The 13,914-nt window shown below is 34.2% G+C and overlaps 1 protein-coding gene across 2 annotated transcripts; it reads right to left on the minus strand.

The window, feature by feature from the left end:
- Positions 1 to 6,534: 6,534 nt before the first annotated feature.
- On the minus strand, positions 6,535 to 11,642 carry LOC140819936 (polyadenylate-binding protein RBP47C'-like). Of its 2 annotated transcripts, none has more exons than XM_073180212.1 (6): positions 11,135 to 11,642; positions 8,749 to 9,229; positions 8,242 to 8,306; positions 8,037 to 8,167; positions 7,871 to 7,964; positions 6,535 to 6,946 (listed from the first exon to the last, which is right to left on the minus strand). In XM_073180212.1, the coding sequence occupies exons 1-6, from the start codon at positions 11,486 to 11,488 to the stop codon at positions 6,797 to 6,799; spliced, it is 1,275 nt and encodes a 424-aa protein (XP_073036313.1). In that variant the 5' UTR covers positions 11,489 to 11,642; the 3' UTR covers positions 6,535 to 6,796. The 2 variants fall into 2 exon arrangements, with proteins under 2 accessions (XP_073036313.1, XP_073036312.1); XM_073180211.1 differs by having other exon boundaries at positions 6,538 to 6,946; positions 7,871 to 7,967.
- Between the last annotated feature and the right edge of the window lie 2,272 nt (positions 11,643 to 13,914).

A 13,914-nucleotide genomic window follows, 5' to 3' on the forward strand; every position in this document is an offset into this window, starting at 1 on the left:
GTTATGTATGTTCTATTTTTAAGTTGCATGCGATTTTATTATGTAGTACTCATTATTCCAGTTTATACGTGTTGAATCTTTAGACTCACTAGACTTGATCGATGCAGGTGAGTATGTTGAGGAGGAGTCACGAGGTGGCGATCAAGGGGCAGGCTTGGACTGAGCGGAAGGCTAAACCCGAGGACCACTATGTTTATGTTTTGTGAAAACTTTAAAATATTATGTTTTTATGTTGGATGTGAGATGATTTGAAATAAGTACTTTGTTGGAAAATATTAGTTGGGAATGTTGATTTTAATATTATTAAGTTAAATGACAAGTGACGACCGTATGAAATTTTATGTTTAAGAAAATTTTTAATTTTTCCGCAAATTTTGAAGTAGTAAAAGTACGGTACGTTACATTTTCATTCTAAGAAAATATCTCATCTCTCCCAAGCTAGACATTTCAAATTCCTCCTCTATCTTTATTTTAAAGACTTTTACGGCCACTGCATCTCCTCTTGTCACCGAAAGATCATGTAACGTCCGAAAAATCAGTCCATGTAAACCACATGCATGCAAAATTATTTTAATTGCTTAATTATTTTATTTAATTGGTTTTAGATACTAGGATGGTATTTATTATATGATTAAATATGAGATTGCATGATTAAATGATTATGTGACATGTTTTCATGAAATTAAGGATTTTACCCGAATATTCGATAATAGGCAGGGAAAAGGAGACCGAGGACGACCAAGACAAGCCGAGGGTTCAAGTTTAAGGCTTGGGGAAAGGAGTCCACCCGAAGTGGGACTCCTCCCATATTCACGCCCAAAAGCAGTTCAGGGAAGAAGAGAGGCTCTCGGCTCGGTCTGGGGGCAAGCTAGGTGGTTCATCAGGGTCATAGGGTGATGGGCAGGGGTCGGGCAAGGGTCTGGAGCGGCTGGGTGCGCTGTGGCTCGAGCCAAACGAGAGAACGCGAGGGAAGCTCCAAGGTGACGCGCAGCTGGTGTTCTCTGATTCATGTGCTTCGTGCTTGGGTTTCCAGGGTATGGGCTGGGTCTGGGAATGATCTAGGGATGGTGAGGGTCGTGTGGGTTCGGTTGTGGCTCGGCTGGAAGAGCCCTAGTGCCAATAGGTGTTCTTGGGCGAGAGGCAGCATGTGCGCATGTTTGTGCTTCAGTTTGCAGCAGTGTTTAAGCGACTTAGGGTCATGTTCTAGGGGCTGGGCTTGGTCAGTAGGGTTCCTAGGTGGGTTGGCTCGGGTTTGGCTCGAGGCGGCTTGGGAGTGGCTCGAGTAAATTGGGAGATGGCTCGGGTGGTTCGGTAAGGGGTCAATTTCGAAAATTAAAGAACAAAAATTGAATCTAAGGGTCCATGGGTGTGGCTCATGACTTGGAAGGGTAGAATAAATATTAAAAATGCTATGTTTAAAATTGGGATCAAAATAACGAGTTTTGGATTTATTCGGAATTTAATCGCCGCACGAAACGTTAATTAACGAATTATTTGAAACGCCTAGTTTAAGGCTTTATAAAATTATGAAAAATTATATTTAAGCTTAAATATTAAAAGCCTAAGTTTTCAATTTGAGAATTTTATATTAAGGTTTGGTTTAATTCGGGATTAAAACGCGTTAATAAGTCTTATTTAAAGATTCAATTAAAAGTCATCGATTTAAGCCAAATAAAAATATGATAAAATTCATGTAATCTTAAATAATTATTTAGGATAATCCCATGTCATTAAAAGTGAGAAAAAGATAAATTTGATAATTTTTACGTCTAGGGGCAAAACAGTCTTTTTACACTTAGGAAAATAATAAAACGCTTGGCAGCGTCCCGAAGGATTATAATGCATGTAAAATGATATTTTATGATTTATTACGATGATTTTGATGATAATATGTATTTTTACGATTTATGGTAAAGTTGTGCAATTTATACTGTCTAAAATGCTATTTTTGGAAAGCTGTCGTATTTTATGCTTTTTAAAGAAAAAGAAAAATATTTTGAGGGATGTGAATTGACTGTGACAAAAGATATGATATATGATATATGATTTGTGGGGGATCCGTTTATGTTGAGTACGGTGAACTTACAATTTTGTGGGAATGTCGTGAGGGGAAAAGGCCTTAGAGGGAGCCCATTTACGGGAGAAGGCCCCAGAGGGAGCCCATTTATGGGAAAAGGCCCCAGAGGGAGCCCGTCTATGGGAGAAGGCCCCCGAGGGAGCCCCGACGATCGTATTTCCATGGTGGAGCCTAGTGCACACCCCCATGGGCCATGTGGAGCTAAGACTGCAGTCGACCAAAAGATAAAAGCTAGTCACTTTCAAAGATCAAACTTCACCAAATGATAGATGATTGAAAGCTTATGATAAAAATTATTTTTATGATATATGATTTATGATGATGATTAAAGCTATTTTTAAAGTGATTTATTTATGCTTAAAGTTATTTTAAAATGATTTTTACTATTTATAATTTAAATATGCTTAAATTATTTTTAATGGTTTATTTATATTTAAAAGATTATTTTAAATAAAAATATGATTTTTAAAGGTATGTGTATGTATATGTATTATTTGTTATCCATGTTTAGAACGTGTTGAGTCTTTAGACTCACTAGGTTTGTATGATGCAGGATTTGATGATTTTGGAGGCGGTGATGATTGAGTCGATCGAGTGCAGCAGTACACACCCGAGGGCCTTTATGTTTCCGCACTAGCTAGATAGATTTATGATATAAAGATTTTGATAATGATTTTTATTAGAGATATTTTTATGCTTTATTTTTATTTTTAGCCGATCTTTTCGAATGTCGATTTAGGAATTTTGGTTAGCCGATGAGTTAGGATTTTAATTCATGCTCTTGAGATTTAAATTGATAAATTATTATGATTCATGATTATGTTAAATTATTTTATTCAGTAATTTAGAGTTTATGATTTAAGATTATAAAAGAAAAAAAAAATCGAGGTCGTGTCAGATCATCAACATATAAAGAAATCATTAGCTTTACTTCATCTTCATATTTTAGTATATACAATGTGGCTTCATTTTCACTTTTAACTAGGCCATTTTGTAACAAGTATACATCAATACTGCTGTACCAGACTTGTAAGCCTTCTTCAAATCATAGAGTGCCTTGATGAGTTTGTAGACTTTATCTTCTTCCCTAGAGATTGTAAATCCTTCATGTTGCTCTACATATATATCTTTCAAGTAAACCATTGAGGAAAGCTGATTTGACATCCAAATGATAAATTTTCCATCCTTACTTTGGTGCAAGAGCTACTAGAAGTCTAATGATGTCATGTCTTGCCACCGGAGCAAAAGTATCTGTATAATCAACCACTGGCTGTTGGAGATAACCTTTAACAACTAATCTTGCCTTAAGTTTGTTAATAGAACCATCTGAGTTCGTTTTGGTTCTATAAACCCACTTAACACCAATTATTTTTTGATTGATTGACTTCTCTACCAGCTTCCAGATATGATTTTTTCGTATCATGTTGATTGTCTGTGGGGCTCTTAACTCCTAATCAATGCAATTTGATTATAGTTAGTTAAATACAGTTGAAAACGAGTAAAAAATTTCTTTACAATGAGCCCAAAATGTGTCAACTATAATTATAATACTAAAAATAATATATAATAAAGTCTCGTCTAGACACATCACATCATAAAATAAGCTCACACATGACTGAAATGAACTACATACAAACAACTCATATCTTCGGGACATGCCCCGCTATAGGACTCCTTTAGTGTTCAATAAAAAAACAAAAAGGCGTTTTAACTTTTAATTAATGGGCTTAATCAATACAAGTTTTTAATTAATAAATTAGACTCATTAAGATTAATAAAATCATTAGGCTTAAATTAAAAAGGTTTAAAAATATATATTTCCAAGAATTCCCTATAAAATACATAAAACTCCTTGATCCCTCTAATTAATTTAAGTTTTACCTTAACAATGCTAAAATTGTTAAAATATTTAAAATAATATTTTCTTAACTAAAAATAAAAATTTAGCTTTTAAATCTTTAACAACTTGTCTCGGGTTCTTCATTCCATCTAACCACCGATATTCGTCTGAAAATCTTTAAATCATGAAATCAAACAAAATTACACAATTAATCATTTATTCACTCAAAATATATCGTTCATTCATTCAAAATCATTTAATTAAAATATTTTAGTAATTTAATAATTTTCATGCATGCGGTCTACGTGAACTGATTTTTGGACGTGACACAATGAGTACAAAGTGGATATTTTTCTATTTTTCCACCTCTTTGTTCATTATATTTCTTTTCTTTCCCTTTGTATTCTTCAGCATTCTTCTTTCCTCCGCTTGATTGACCTTCTCTTAATCTTGCCATGAATGCTCCCTCGTATGCTTCTTCCTGCCTTATGCTTATTCTTTGCTCTATGACTTGAAAAGCATTCATTACTTCTGTCAAATTGATAGTTGAGAGGTCCCTTGAATCTTCTAGTGACGAGATTTTTGCATCGAATCTCGTCGGGGCACTTATGAGGACTTTACTAACCAACCATTCTTCTATCCGACAGATCTTCTCTATGAAGCCTGAGTTGATTCACTATCCTCATTAGCCTGTTAGTATAATCCTTTAAATTTTCAGAATAACTCATTCTACAAATCTCAAACTCCCTCCACAAATCCAGTACTTGAATTTGCCTTATTCCGTCACTCCCTTGGAACTCTTGTTTCAATGAGTAGGTCTCTTGTGAGACGATCTCATGAATCTTTACGGGTCAACCCTATCGATATTCATAATAAAAAGTAATATTCTTAGCATAAAAAGTAATACTTTTTCATAGATGACCCAAATAAGAGATCTGTCTCACAAATTATGATCCGTAAAACCGTCTCACACAAGTTTTTACCTGTTTCAATTGGTCTCAAGCTTGTTTTGCTGTTTTGCAGTTCATGATTCTTGTGAAAATAGGATTATGTAATTGATGAGCAAATTGCAGCCAAAGCTTTGTATTTCTTTACATTTTCTTCACTATGTTGGTGGTTTTTTGCTATTGTAGATTTTCTCTCAATGGTGGAGGTCTCAACCTGTTTCCACATCCCAAAAAGGAAAATTTTCCCCATTGAAACTTGGAGGTGAAGGTGTAGAGAAACCTTTGAATGCCATTGAGTCTTTTGTTTTTTTTTTTTTTTTAAGTGTATGAGACAGTGGTTTGTGAATGAAAAACTTGTTGGCTTTTTTTCCTCCGTCCTTATAGATAATAATGCTCTGATACCATGATGAATTTTTTTTAAAAAAGGGCAAACATTGAAAGAAACATGAAGTTAATTTTTCTTGATATTTATTCATCTCATAAGTTCGTACATAGGAGATACAATCACAATCAACTCCGCTAAACAATCCTTTAAATATTTTAAATTAAAACAAAGATAAATTATTCCATAAATATTGTACAATGATCTGCAATTTATTAAAAAAAAAAGTAATCAATACTTGATTACCTTGAAGGATGTCAACATCAACATTAATAACTAGTATGCATTGACATATTTATACACTACTAATCAGGTGCACATATGGTGTGTATATAAATTAATATTGTATAGAATTTTTTAATAAATTTTTGAGTAAAATTTTATATTAGAATTAAGGTAAGATGATATATTTTAGATTTTTTTCATAATTATTTTAAAAAGATAATTTTTATTTTTAAAATTTATATATAGAAATATCGTGCTTAATAATATGACAATAACAACTAGTAATTTAACACACGTGTTGCAAATACCAAAATCAACTATAAATCAAAAGCATAAATATTTGAGTACTTATTTTTATTTGGGTATAAAATTTAAAAGATGTGATTAATTTGAATGTAAAATTTAAGAAAGAAGAGAAAATTAATTAAATTTGTAAATTATATGAGTGATATTTCTTGAATTTAAAAACAAAATTTCACCAGAATAAAAAAGTAGTTAATTTATAAGGTTTAATTTTAATTAATACTAGTCACATGTATGTTACGTGCATGTTCAGTCGAATATTTTTAATGAGTACTCTTACTAAAATAAATAAATTAAATTAATTTAAAATTTTCTGACATCTAATAAGTTTTTTAGAGTTTTTTTTTTTACATAAATTTAATTTTTCATGAAAAAACATAAAGATGTTAAAAAAATGGATACTTTGGAGATTTTAAAAATGACACAAAAAAATTTACCCAATTCACGTTGAAAGATAGGAGTCGTGAATTTCATCGTAATAATAATAATAAAAAAAAGCATTCCAAAATGATGGATGAAAATCAGATATTTTTAATTATTTAAATTGAAAAATAATGATAACATGTATAACAACTGGATTGCTTAAAAATTCTAATTTTTGGTACATCTTAAATTTAGTTTTAAAATTATATACTAAAATTTCAAGATAAACAAGCAGGTTAATTTAATCAAAACTAACTAGGATTGGGGTTAAATTTTTTTAAAAACAATTTTACTTGGGTTTTTAAGGATACATGCCATGTTCTATCAATCGTATGACATAACCAGAGATGTAATAAGAAAGGCAACATAATCAAGTTCCAAGTTAACATCAGGATCTAAGCATAACAACCAGAGTACCCTTCCAAGACCATTTATTCGAATCAAGAAGTTCGTCTCAAGTCCACGCTTCTAATGAATGCACGCCGATTAAATGACTACCAAACCTGATCAAAACTCAAGTTCTGTTCCATGTTTAATTGTGTGTCCGTGCAACTGCGATGCAATGAATAATGCATCATTGCGGACACGACTACATGTGCTCAGCTTACTTGCTGTTGGTGGGCTGCGTACATTGGATAAGGAGTCCCCCTGTATATATACATGGTTGGATCAGCAGCATATCCGAAGCCATCAAAAAATGGTCCCCTGTAGTGTGCCCAGCTCAATTGATTCCCATAGTCAGCTCTCGACTGCAGACCAAGGACGTGAATAAAGACAAGATTTTGACCCAAAGTAAGCAAAAGATCAATTTGGTTCCCTAGGAAACGTGAAAGGCATAGAGTGGTTCTCAACAGGCAACCTTGGCTTGTCCCACAGCATACTCTATGAGCAGCTCGACTCTGCCCTACCATTGACACTGCAGGGACAGTGTTGTGCCTAAAAGAGCCTAGGCGACTCTACTGAATGGGGTACGCCATGCAAAAAATACGAAGATAACAAGAATTGATGTTTCCTAAGAAACGAGGGAGAGTGAAAGGCCACCACTTCAATGGTATTATGTACATTTCTTGGAGAAAAAACTCGTGGTAATGAAAGCACATTAGAGGGCTTTGGGAAAAAGCATGCCATGCAAGTTTAACAACAAAAAACGAGAGTTTCAAATTCTTTAATATGCATCAAAGCCAAAAAAATTTCACAAAATTTTTGAGGATATATTTGTTTTTCTTTCTGAGAAAGACCTTCACTTCCCAGAAACATAAAAAAGCATATACATGTTATTCAAACATGCATTTTTATCCAACTTCACATTCCCCACACTACTTTAAATTCAACTTTACATCCCTCCGAAAGACAATTTTACAATCATATTTGTTCTAAAACGATGTATATATTTTCAAAGTTCGAAATGACTCCCGTGATGTTAAAAAAATTAAAATGGTCCATCTTAATCTGAGATCATATAACATCTACATTAGAAAAATATCCCATTTCGAAAGCTTGACCAAGTCACTACTGCATTTCCTATTTCAACTACTACAAATACATTCACACAATGTTTCCACAAAACATCACCACGTATCCTTAGTCATAGGCTCTCTAAATTCTTGAAAACATGAAAACTAGCAGCAACAATAGAGTGCTGAAAGGAAAGACAGCATGGAAAGGTAACTCACCTGTTTATTCGCTGGACTACGTCCCCAGGACAGGCGTACCGTTTGCCGTCCAATTGGTGTACCATTCAACTTCTGCATTGCCTCCTCAGCATTGGTTCTTTGAATTCACAACTTTGTTACTTAAATTGATACAGGAAACTAGGACTAGTTTTAACCAATAAACTACCTGTTCACAAATTGTACGAATCCACACCCTTTCCCAACTGGGATTTTTACTGATACAATTTCACCATATTGTGAGAATGATAGTCTGAGATCGTCATCACTTGCATTAGGGTCCAGTCCTCCAACAAAAATCTATGAAAAATGGTGCATTAGCCTTATGTTGTTCAGAAAGAAAGATAAGAGAATAAAAGAGTCGGATAACCAACTGTAGTGTTATCTGAATCTCCATTCGACTGGGAGTTTGGGGCAGAGACACCATTCAAGTGCCCACCTATTAAAATCATTCTATTGATATTAGACTGCAAATCTACATATATGCATTAAAGGAAAAAAACTAGCACAGAGACAACAGATTGATCCAGAACCCACAGTATGGAAAACCACACTCTCAAAAACTGGAATGACAGTAACTGAAACCAATTTGGTCCAGTAAGAGAATGATGGATGAAAAAGTGACATCAGCAAGTATCCTGTAAATCTAAAGGTCATTTTAAATTACAAATGAAGGCTTGAATCTTGATAATGGAATGATGCAGTGGCTTCAAAAAAAATTTCAAGTTATAATAGAATTAGAAAAGAATTTGCCATCTGCAATGTCTGTAACTGCTACCATATTGTCCAAGCATATCAGTCAAAATTAGAAGTGAATGAAAGAAATACATGTAAAGCATTGACGAGATAAAACAACTGAGATTAAGATTGCTTATCAATGCCTTGAGATGAGTACTGTTGTTGATAACCAGATGCTTTCCTTGGTATTGCAGCACCTATTCGCATGGGCCTGCTAGAACAATAGACACCATTCATTTCAATCATAGCTTGCGATCTTTCATTGTCATCTCCAAACCTAACAAAACCATAGCCTTTCGAACGACCAGTATTGGCATCAATGACAACTTTAGCGGCTTTGACAGAGGGAAATTTACTAACAAAAGTTTCATGGAGCAAAGTATCGGTCACATCAGCAGCTAAATCTCCTACGAAGATAGAAAGATCGGAACCATTACTTGATCGTTTATCACCCATGCTAAATGAAGCCCAATTCAAACGAAAAAGTTGATCTGTGTTAGGCATAGTAAGACAAGAATAAGATTGTAGAACTTTCTCAGCAGCAGCATGTGAATAGAATTCCACAAATCCATATCCCTCGGAAGAACCTGTTTGCTTATTGCGAATTACCTTAATGGCCGCAACCTGCACAAGTATTATTTCTCATAGTGATATATGAAGTATGACAGAGGAATTCTAGTCAATAAAGGGAATTAAATAAGTTTAGCTTCCAGAAGATGAGTCAAACATCTTAAAAACTGTGTGTTTGTTAGCATGAAATCCTAGTGAAGAGTTTTTTTATTTCAATCACTACTTTCTCCCTAATAATTCGTCGTAAAAAGAGAAAATAAAATTACATATGAAAACAAGTAACAAATATTTTTCACTAGGAAATTAACAACACATATATGACGCGAATACCCTAAGCTTTTTAAACAAAATACAAGAAATTATGAACAATGGCAAACTCACTATGTAGGATCGAAAATTTATTGTTTTACCAATAGCTATAACTAATCGTGATGCTGCAAATTAGACTTTTCAAATAGTACAGCCCAACAACCACTAGCTTGCCACGTATGAGAATTGATCACGTGATATTGACTACGAGTCTACGACACCAATTGTAGGATCGAACACTTGTCGCTCTACCAAAAGTGATAACCAATAGTAATTGTACATCTTAAATCTTTTAAATTGTGCAACAACCTAAACGCTACATTTTGATTCTTCTCCTAGAAATGGGTAATTATTGTTATCCGACACATAAAATATCCGAGAGGAACAAACACCGCCCCAAGTTTTATATTTATCAAATCGAATACCTTGCTTGTATATTAAGGTATAATGAATCAATGAAAAAATATCTCACCTCCTTACATTTAAAAAACTTTCAACTTCTATGGTTTCACTCCCAAGATAAATGTTAGGCTCTTCCACTTACATACTTCTGGTGCAAATTAAATGTTCATGTTGAATAATGTAACATCACCGTTATAAGAAAATTTTCATACTGAGCTAGGAAACAGAGAAACAATATCATGAGCAACTCAGAAATAGAAAGTGAGAAATAGTTAACAATCTAACCAGGCAAAGGAAATATTATTGTCACGTTATTAAAGACACAATAATCATTCTAGAAAGCTGTCGAAACAAATAAAATTGGCACAACATCTCAGCATATTGATAAACCAAAGTAGGCGTTACAAAACAGAAGCTTCAAAAGTTAAATGCTTCTTTACCCATTAGTATATGTTTATTACAGGAAATAGACCCATCACTCCAGAATGACCAACTTGCAGAACCCCAGTTCACACAAAAGCCAACTCATCATTCAACAAATAAATTCTAATTATAATCACGAAATACTACAAAAGTACTAAAATGCCATCAACAGTTTTGTATTCTGAATTAACTATTATAAGTACCAATTACTCAAAAGAACAGAACAAACATCACCCAGAAATAGTAACTCACTAACTATACAGGCCAAGAAAATATTATTCGTTAGTAATATGTACCATGAAGCTTCTGAAATTTTTTCTCACTCATAGCTGACACATCACAGAACAACTACATTCTAATTATAATTCAGAAATACTACAAAAGTACTCAAATGTCATGCACAGTTTTATATTCTGAATTAACTGTAATAAGCACCAATCACAAACATTACCCAGAAAATAGAAACTATACAGACCTAATAAGCATTATTGATTAGCATATGTATCATGAAGCTTCTGAAAAATTTTCCAATTCACATCCAACTCATCACTCAACAGATACATTCTAATGCCAGTAATACCCAGAAAGTACTCAAATGCAACTCACAAAATCCGTCTGCACAATGAATCAATCACTAAAGCTAAGCCACCAATTTTAACAAGTAAAAATCTCATCTTTACACTAACTTCGACTCCATTCCCTATCATGCATCTCTCAAACAATATCATTAACTATAAACCAAGAATCATAAACAAAAACCCATTAAAAGAATCATCAATTTTCGTTCAAAAAAAGTAGGCGTCAAAAAAATATACAAACGTATACCTCTCCCGTGGAAGCAAAGCAGTTGCGGAGATAATCCTGATCCATCCAGTTAAGGAGGTCACCAACCCAGATCGTGCGGTTCTCCCCATTGCTGCTGCTATGCTGAGGCGACGGCGGTTGGTGGGGGTGATACGACATGTAATGCGGTGGCGCCATCATCCCATGCTGCATTACCATCCCCGCCGCCGCGGCCGAGTACTGCATCGCGGCCCACTGCTGCCCCGGAATCTCCGGCAATAAATGCTGATGAGACGGCGCAAAATGCTTGCCGCCGCCGCCCTTGTTAATGCCTTTACTTGCATCATTATTGTTGTCTTTATTTTTGGTAGATTCAGACCCGTTATTCGCTTGCATTTTCAAGGAATTTTACTATAAAAAAACAAGCCGTGATGATGATGAGGAATCTTTCCGAGGATAAATGTGTAGATACAGATAGATATATGGGATAGTGTTGTATGTATATGTGCATGTATATGTGGGAATGAATCTGATTTATCAATGAAAGAAGAGAGGAGGGTGCAAGAGGATTTATGAGGTTTTCGTGGAAGCCCTGCGATGACGAGGGACTCGTGTCAGCCGTTGGATGCTGCATTCTCTTTCAATCTGAACCGTCAAATATGCTTACAGATTCACTAATATTTTATTAATGTACATAATCTCAATTCATATAATATATGACAAAAAATTGTGTGAAACGGTCTTATGAGTCGTATTTTGTGATATGGATCTCTTATTTGGGTTATACATGAAAAAATATTATTTTTTATGCTAAGGATATTACTTTTTATTTTGAAAATCAGTAGGGTTGACCTGTCTCATAAATAAATATTCGAGAGACCGTCTCACAAGAGACATACTCTATATATAATATGTAATCGGTCTTTTATGTTTTATATACAATTTTGGAAAAAGATTTGAAAAAGTCCAAAGTTTTAAAAATGTGGCTTTTGTGAATTTTTCTATCCTTTTCTTAAAAAATAAAAGAAGTCATTTTTCACATTATGCACAGATATAATATATTTTCTATTTCTCAAAAGAACGCTTAGAACTATTTTTTTTATAATACTATGTCCAATTGTAACATACTTTTTACTTTAAGAGACCATTTGATATGTGTGACTGAGACAACCGGGATGTGATGTATTAGTGATAGTAACACTTTGAAATATGGATTACTACACTGCATATGAGATGATATATAGTGTTTGGTAAACTATGACCAAATTTGATGTCCAATACACATACACCCAACCAAAAACAAAAAATCAGTGGAATGTACTTGAATGCCCTTGCACACTTTTCGATAAGGTTGTACAGTGCGGTGATCAGTTTTACCAATGCGATTTCCCTTTCTCGATTTCACTTGTTCAAAGCACGTCACCGTCTATTTCTTCTTCTCCTACGACCAGTTCATCAGATAAGCCTGTGAATCAAAAATTTGGGTGAAGAAAAGGGTGGGCTCCAAACTTTCCACTGCCTTTTCTTTCATATCCTCGCCGCATTTTAGTTGTGCTTTCGTCGTCAATCAAGGTTTGTGAAGCTTATGTTTTTTGTTATAGATCTTGTATCATTTTCTCTTTCTGTAATTAGAAGTTAGTTTTTGACCAGGTAATGCCTTTTGTTTTTCTTATGTAAGAAAATTGTTTGACACTGTCAGCAGTCATTTTGTTTTCAAGTTCGATTTAGGGATCCATAAATTAGACGATATTGTTAACTATGTTGTAATATCGTCAATTTATTGTTAACCTATGTTCACAGTACACATGTTTACGACCATATGTCCAATATATGTCCACCCAAATTATTTTTGCGAGAAAATCGTCATTCACACACTGTTGTTGAGGTTCTCATTGAAGAATCAAGTTCGGAGAAAACCAAGTTTGATTACTTTGTTTACTCGACAGTTGCATTTCACTATACTCTTCTTTAATGAAATTTTTCGGGTATATGATTTTGAACGTTTACTATTCAGTTTGCTATGGATCTCCGAAATCCACCACAATGTCAATGTGGGCATGGGTTAATGATTCTAAGGCAGGCTGGAGAATTTGCTACCCGTCCCAAGAAGTTTTACTACATCTGTCCGGCATCTTTGAAGCATCCAAACAAATTTATATGGTATGATGAATACCATGGACTCGAAAGTATCCCTAAAATGGAAACAACTTTTAACGGAAGTGTGTCAAGTGGTGCACCGTCGAGCAACTTTGGTAATAGAAAAAACGTTCACAATGAGCCTCCCTTCAATGAGTCGTCAAACAAAGCTGAGTCATCGACGTCGAACATCGAACACAGGTCAATCTCGCCCTCAAACATTCACAAGCATGTCCGACCATCCCCACAATTAACTGGAGAGCATATATGTTGTTGTTTTGGTTGCTTTTCCTCATTGCTTTGTGTCATCCTTCTAGCAATATTAATTTTAATTTTGTCCATGTAAGATGCATGTCTTAAATCGCCTCTGTTGTAGACCACTATGCAGTGGGATGGATTAAGATGCTAATGTTTTGAGATCATTAAAGTGGGTTTATATTTGGCATATCGTGCTTCTTACGTGAGTTTTCACATTGTTCGTCATTGGTATAAAAAATGCACGTTATTGTAAAAATCTTTGTACTTCAATCAAGTTAATGCAAGATATCTACTTTTGCTTTAATCCAGGAACCATGACACTTGATTTTAATTCAAATTAGTAATATATATTGTATTTTACTTCGGTCTACTAATGCATTGTGATATCCGATGTCGAACTTTAATTGATCTTAAGCATCAACTACCAG

Source organism: Primulina eburnea, chromosome 18 (assembly GCF_022965805.1).
Source record: "Primulina eburnea isolate SZY01 chromosome 18, ASM2296580v1, whole genome shotgun sequence".
NCBI classification, from domain to species: Eukaryota; Viridiplantae; Streptophyta; class Magnoliopsida; order Lamiales; family Gesneriaceae; genus Primulina; species Primulina eburnea.

Bases quoted from the DNA above. Each gene is read 5' to 3' on its own strand.
- LOC140819936 (XM_073180211.1), bottom strand. From the start codon at position 11,488: ATGCAAGCGAATAACGGGTCTGAATCTACCAAAAATAAAGACAACAAT. The intron at 9,230-11,134 runs GTATACGTTTGT...ATACTTGTGCAG, and splicing joins GCTTTGCTTCCACGGGAGAG to GTTGCGGCCATTAAGGTAAT. The intron at 8,307-8,748 runs GCATTGATAAGC...TGATTTTAATAG, and splicing joins ACAACAGTACTCATCTCAAG to GTGGGCACTTGAATGGTGTC.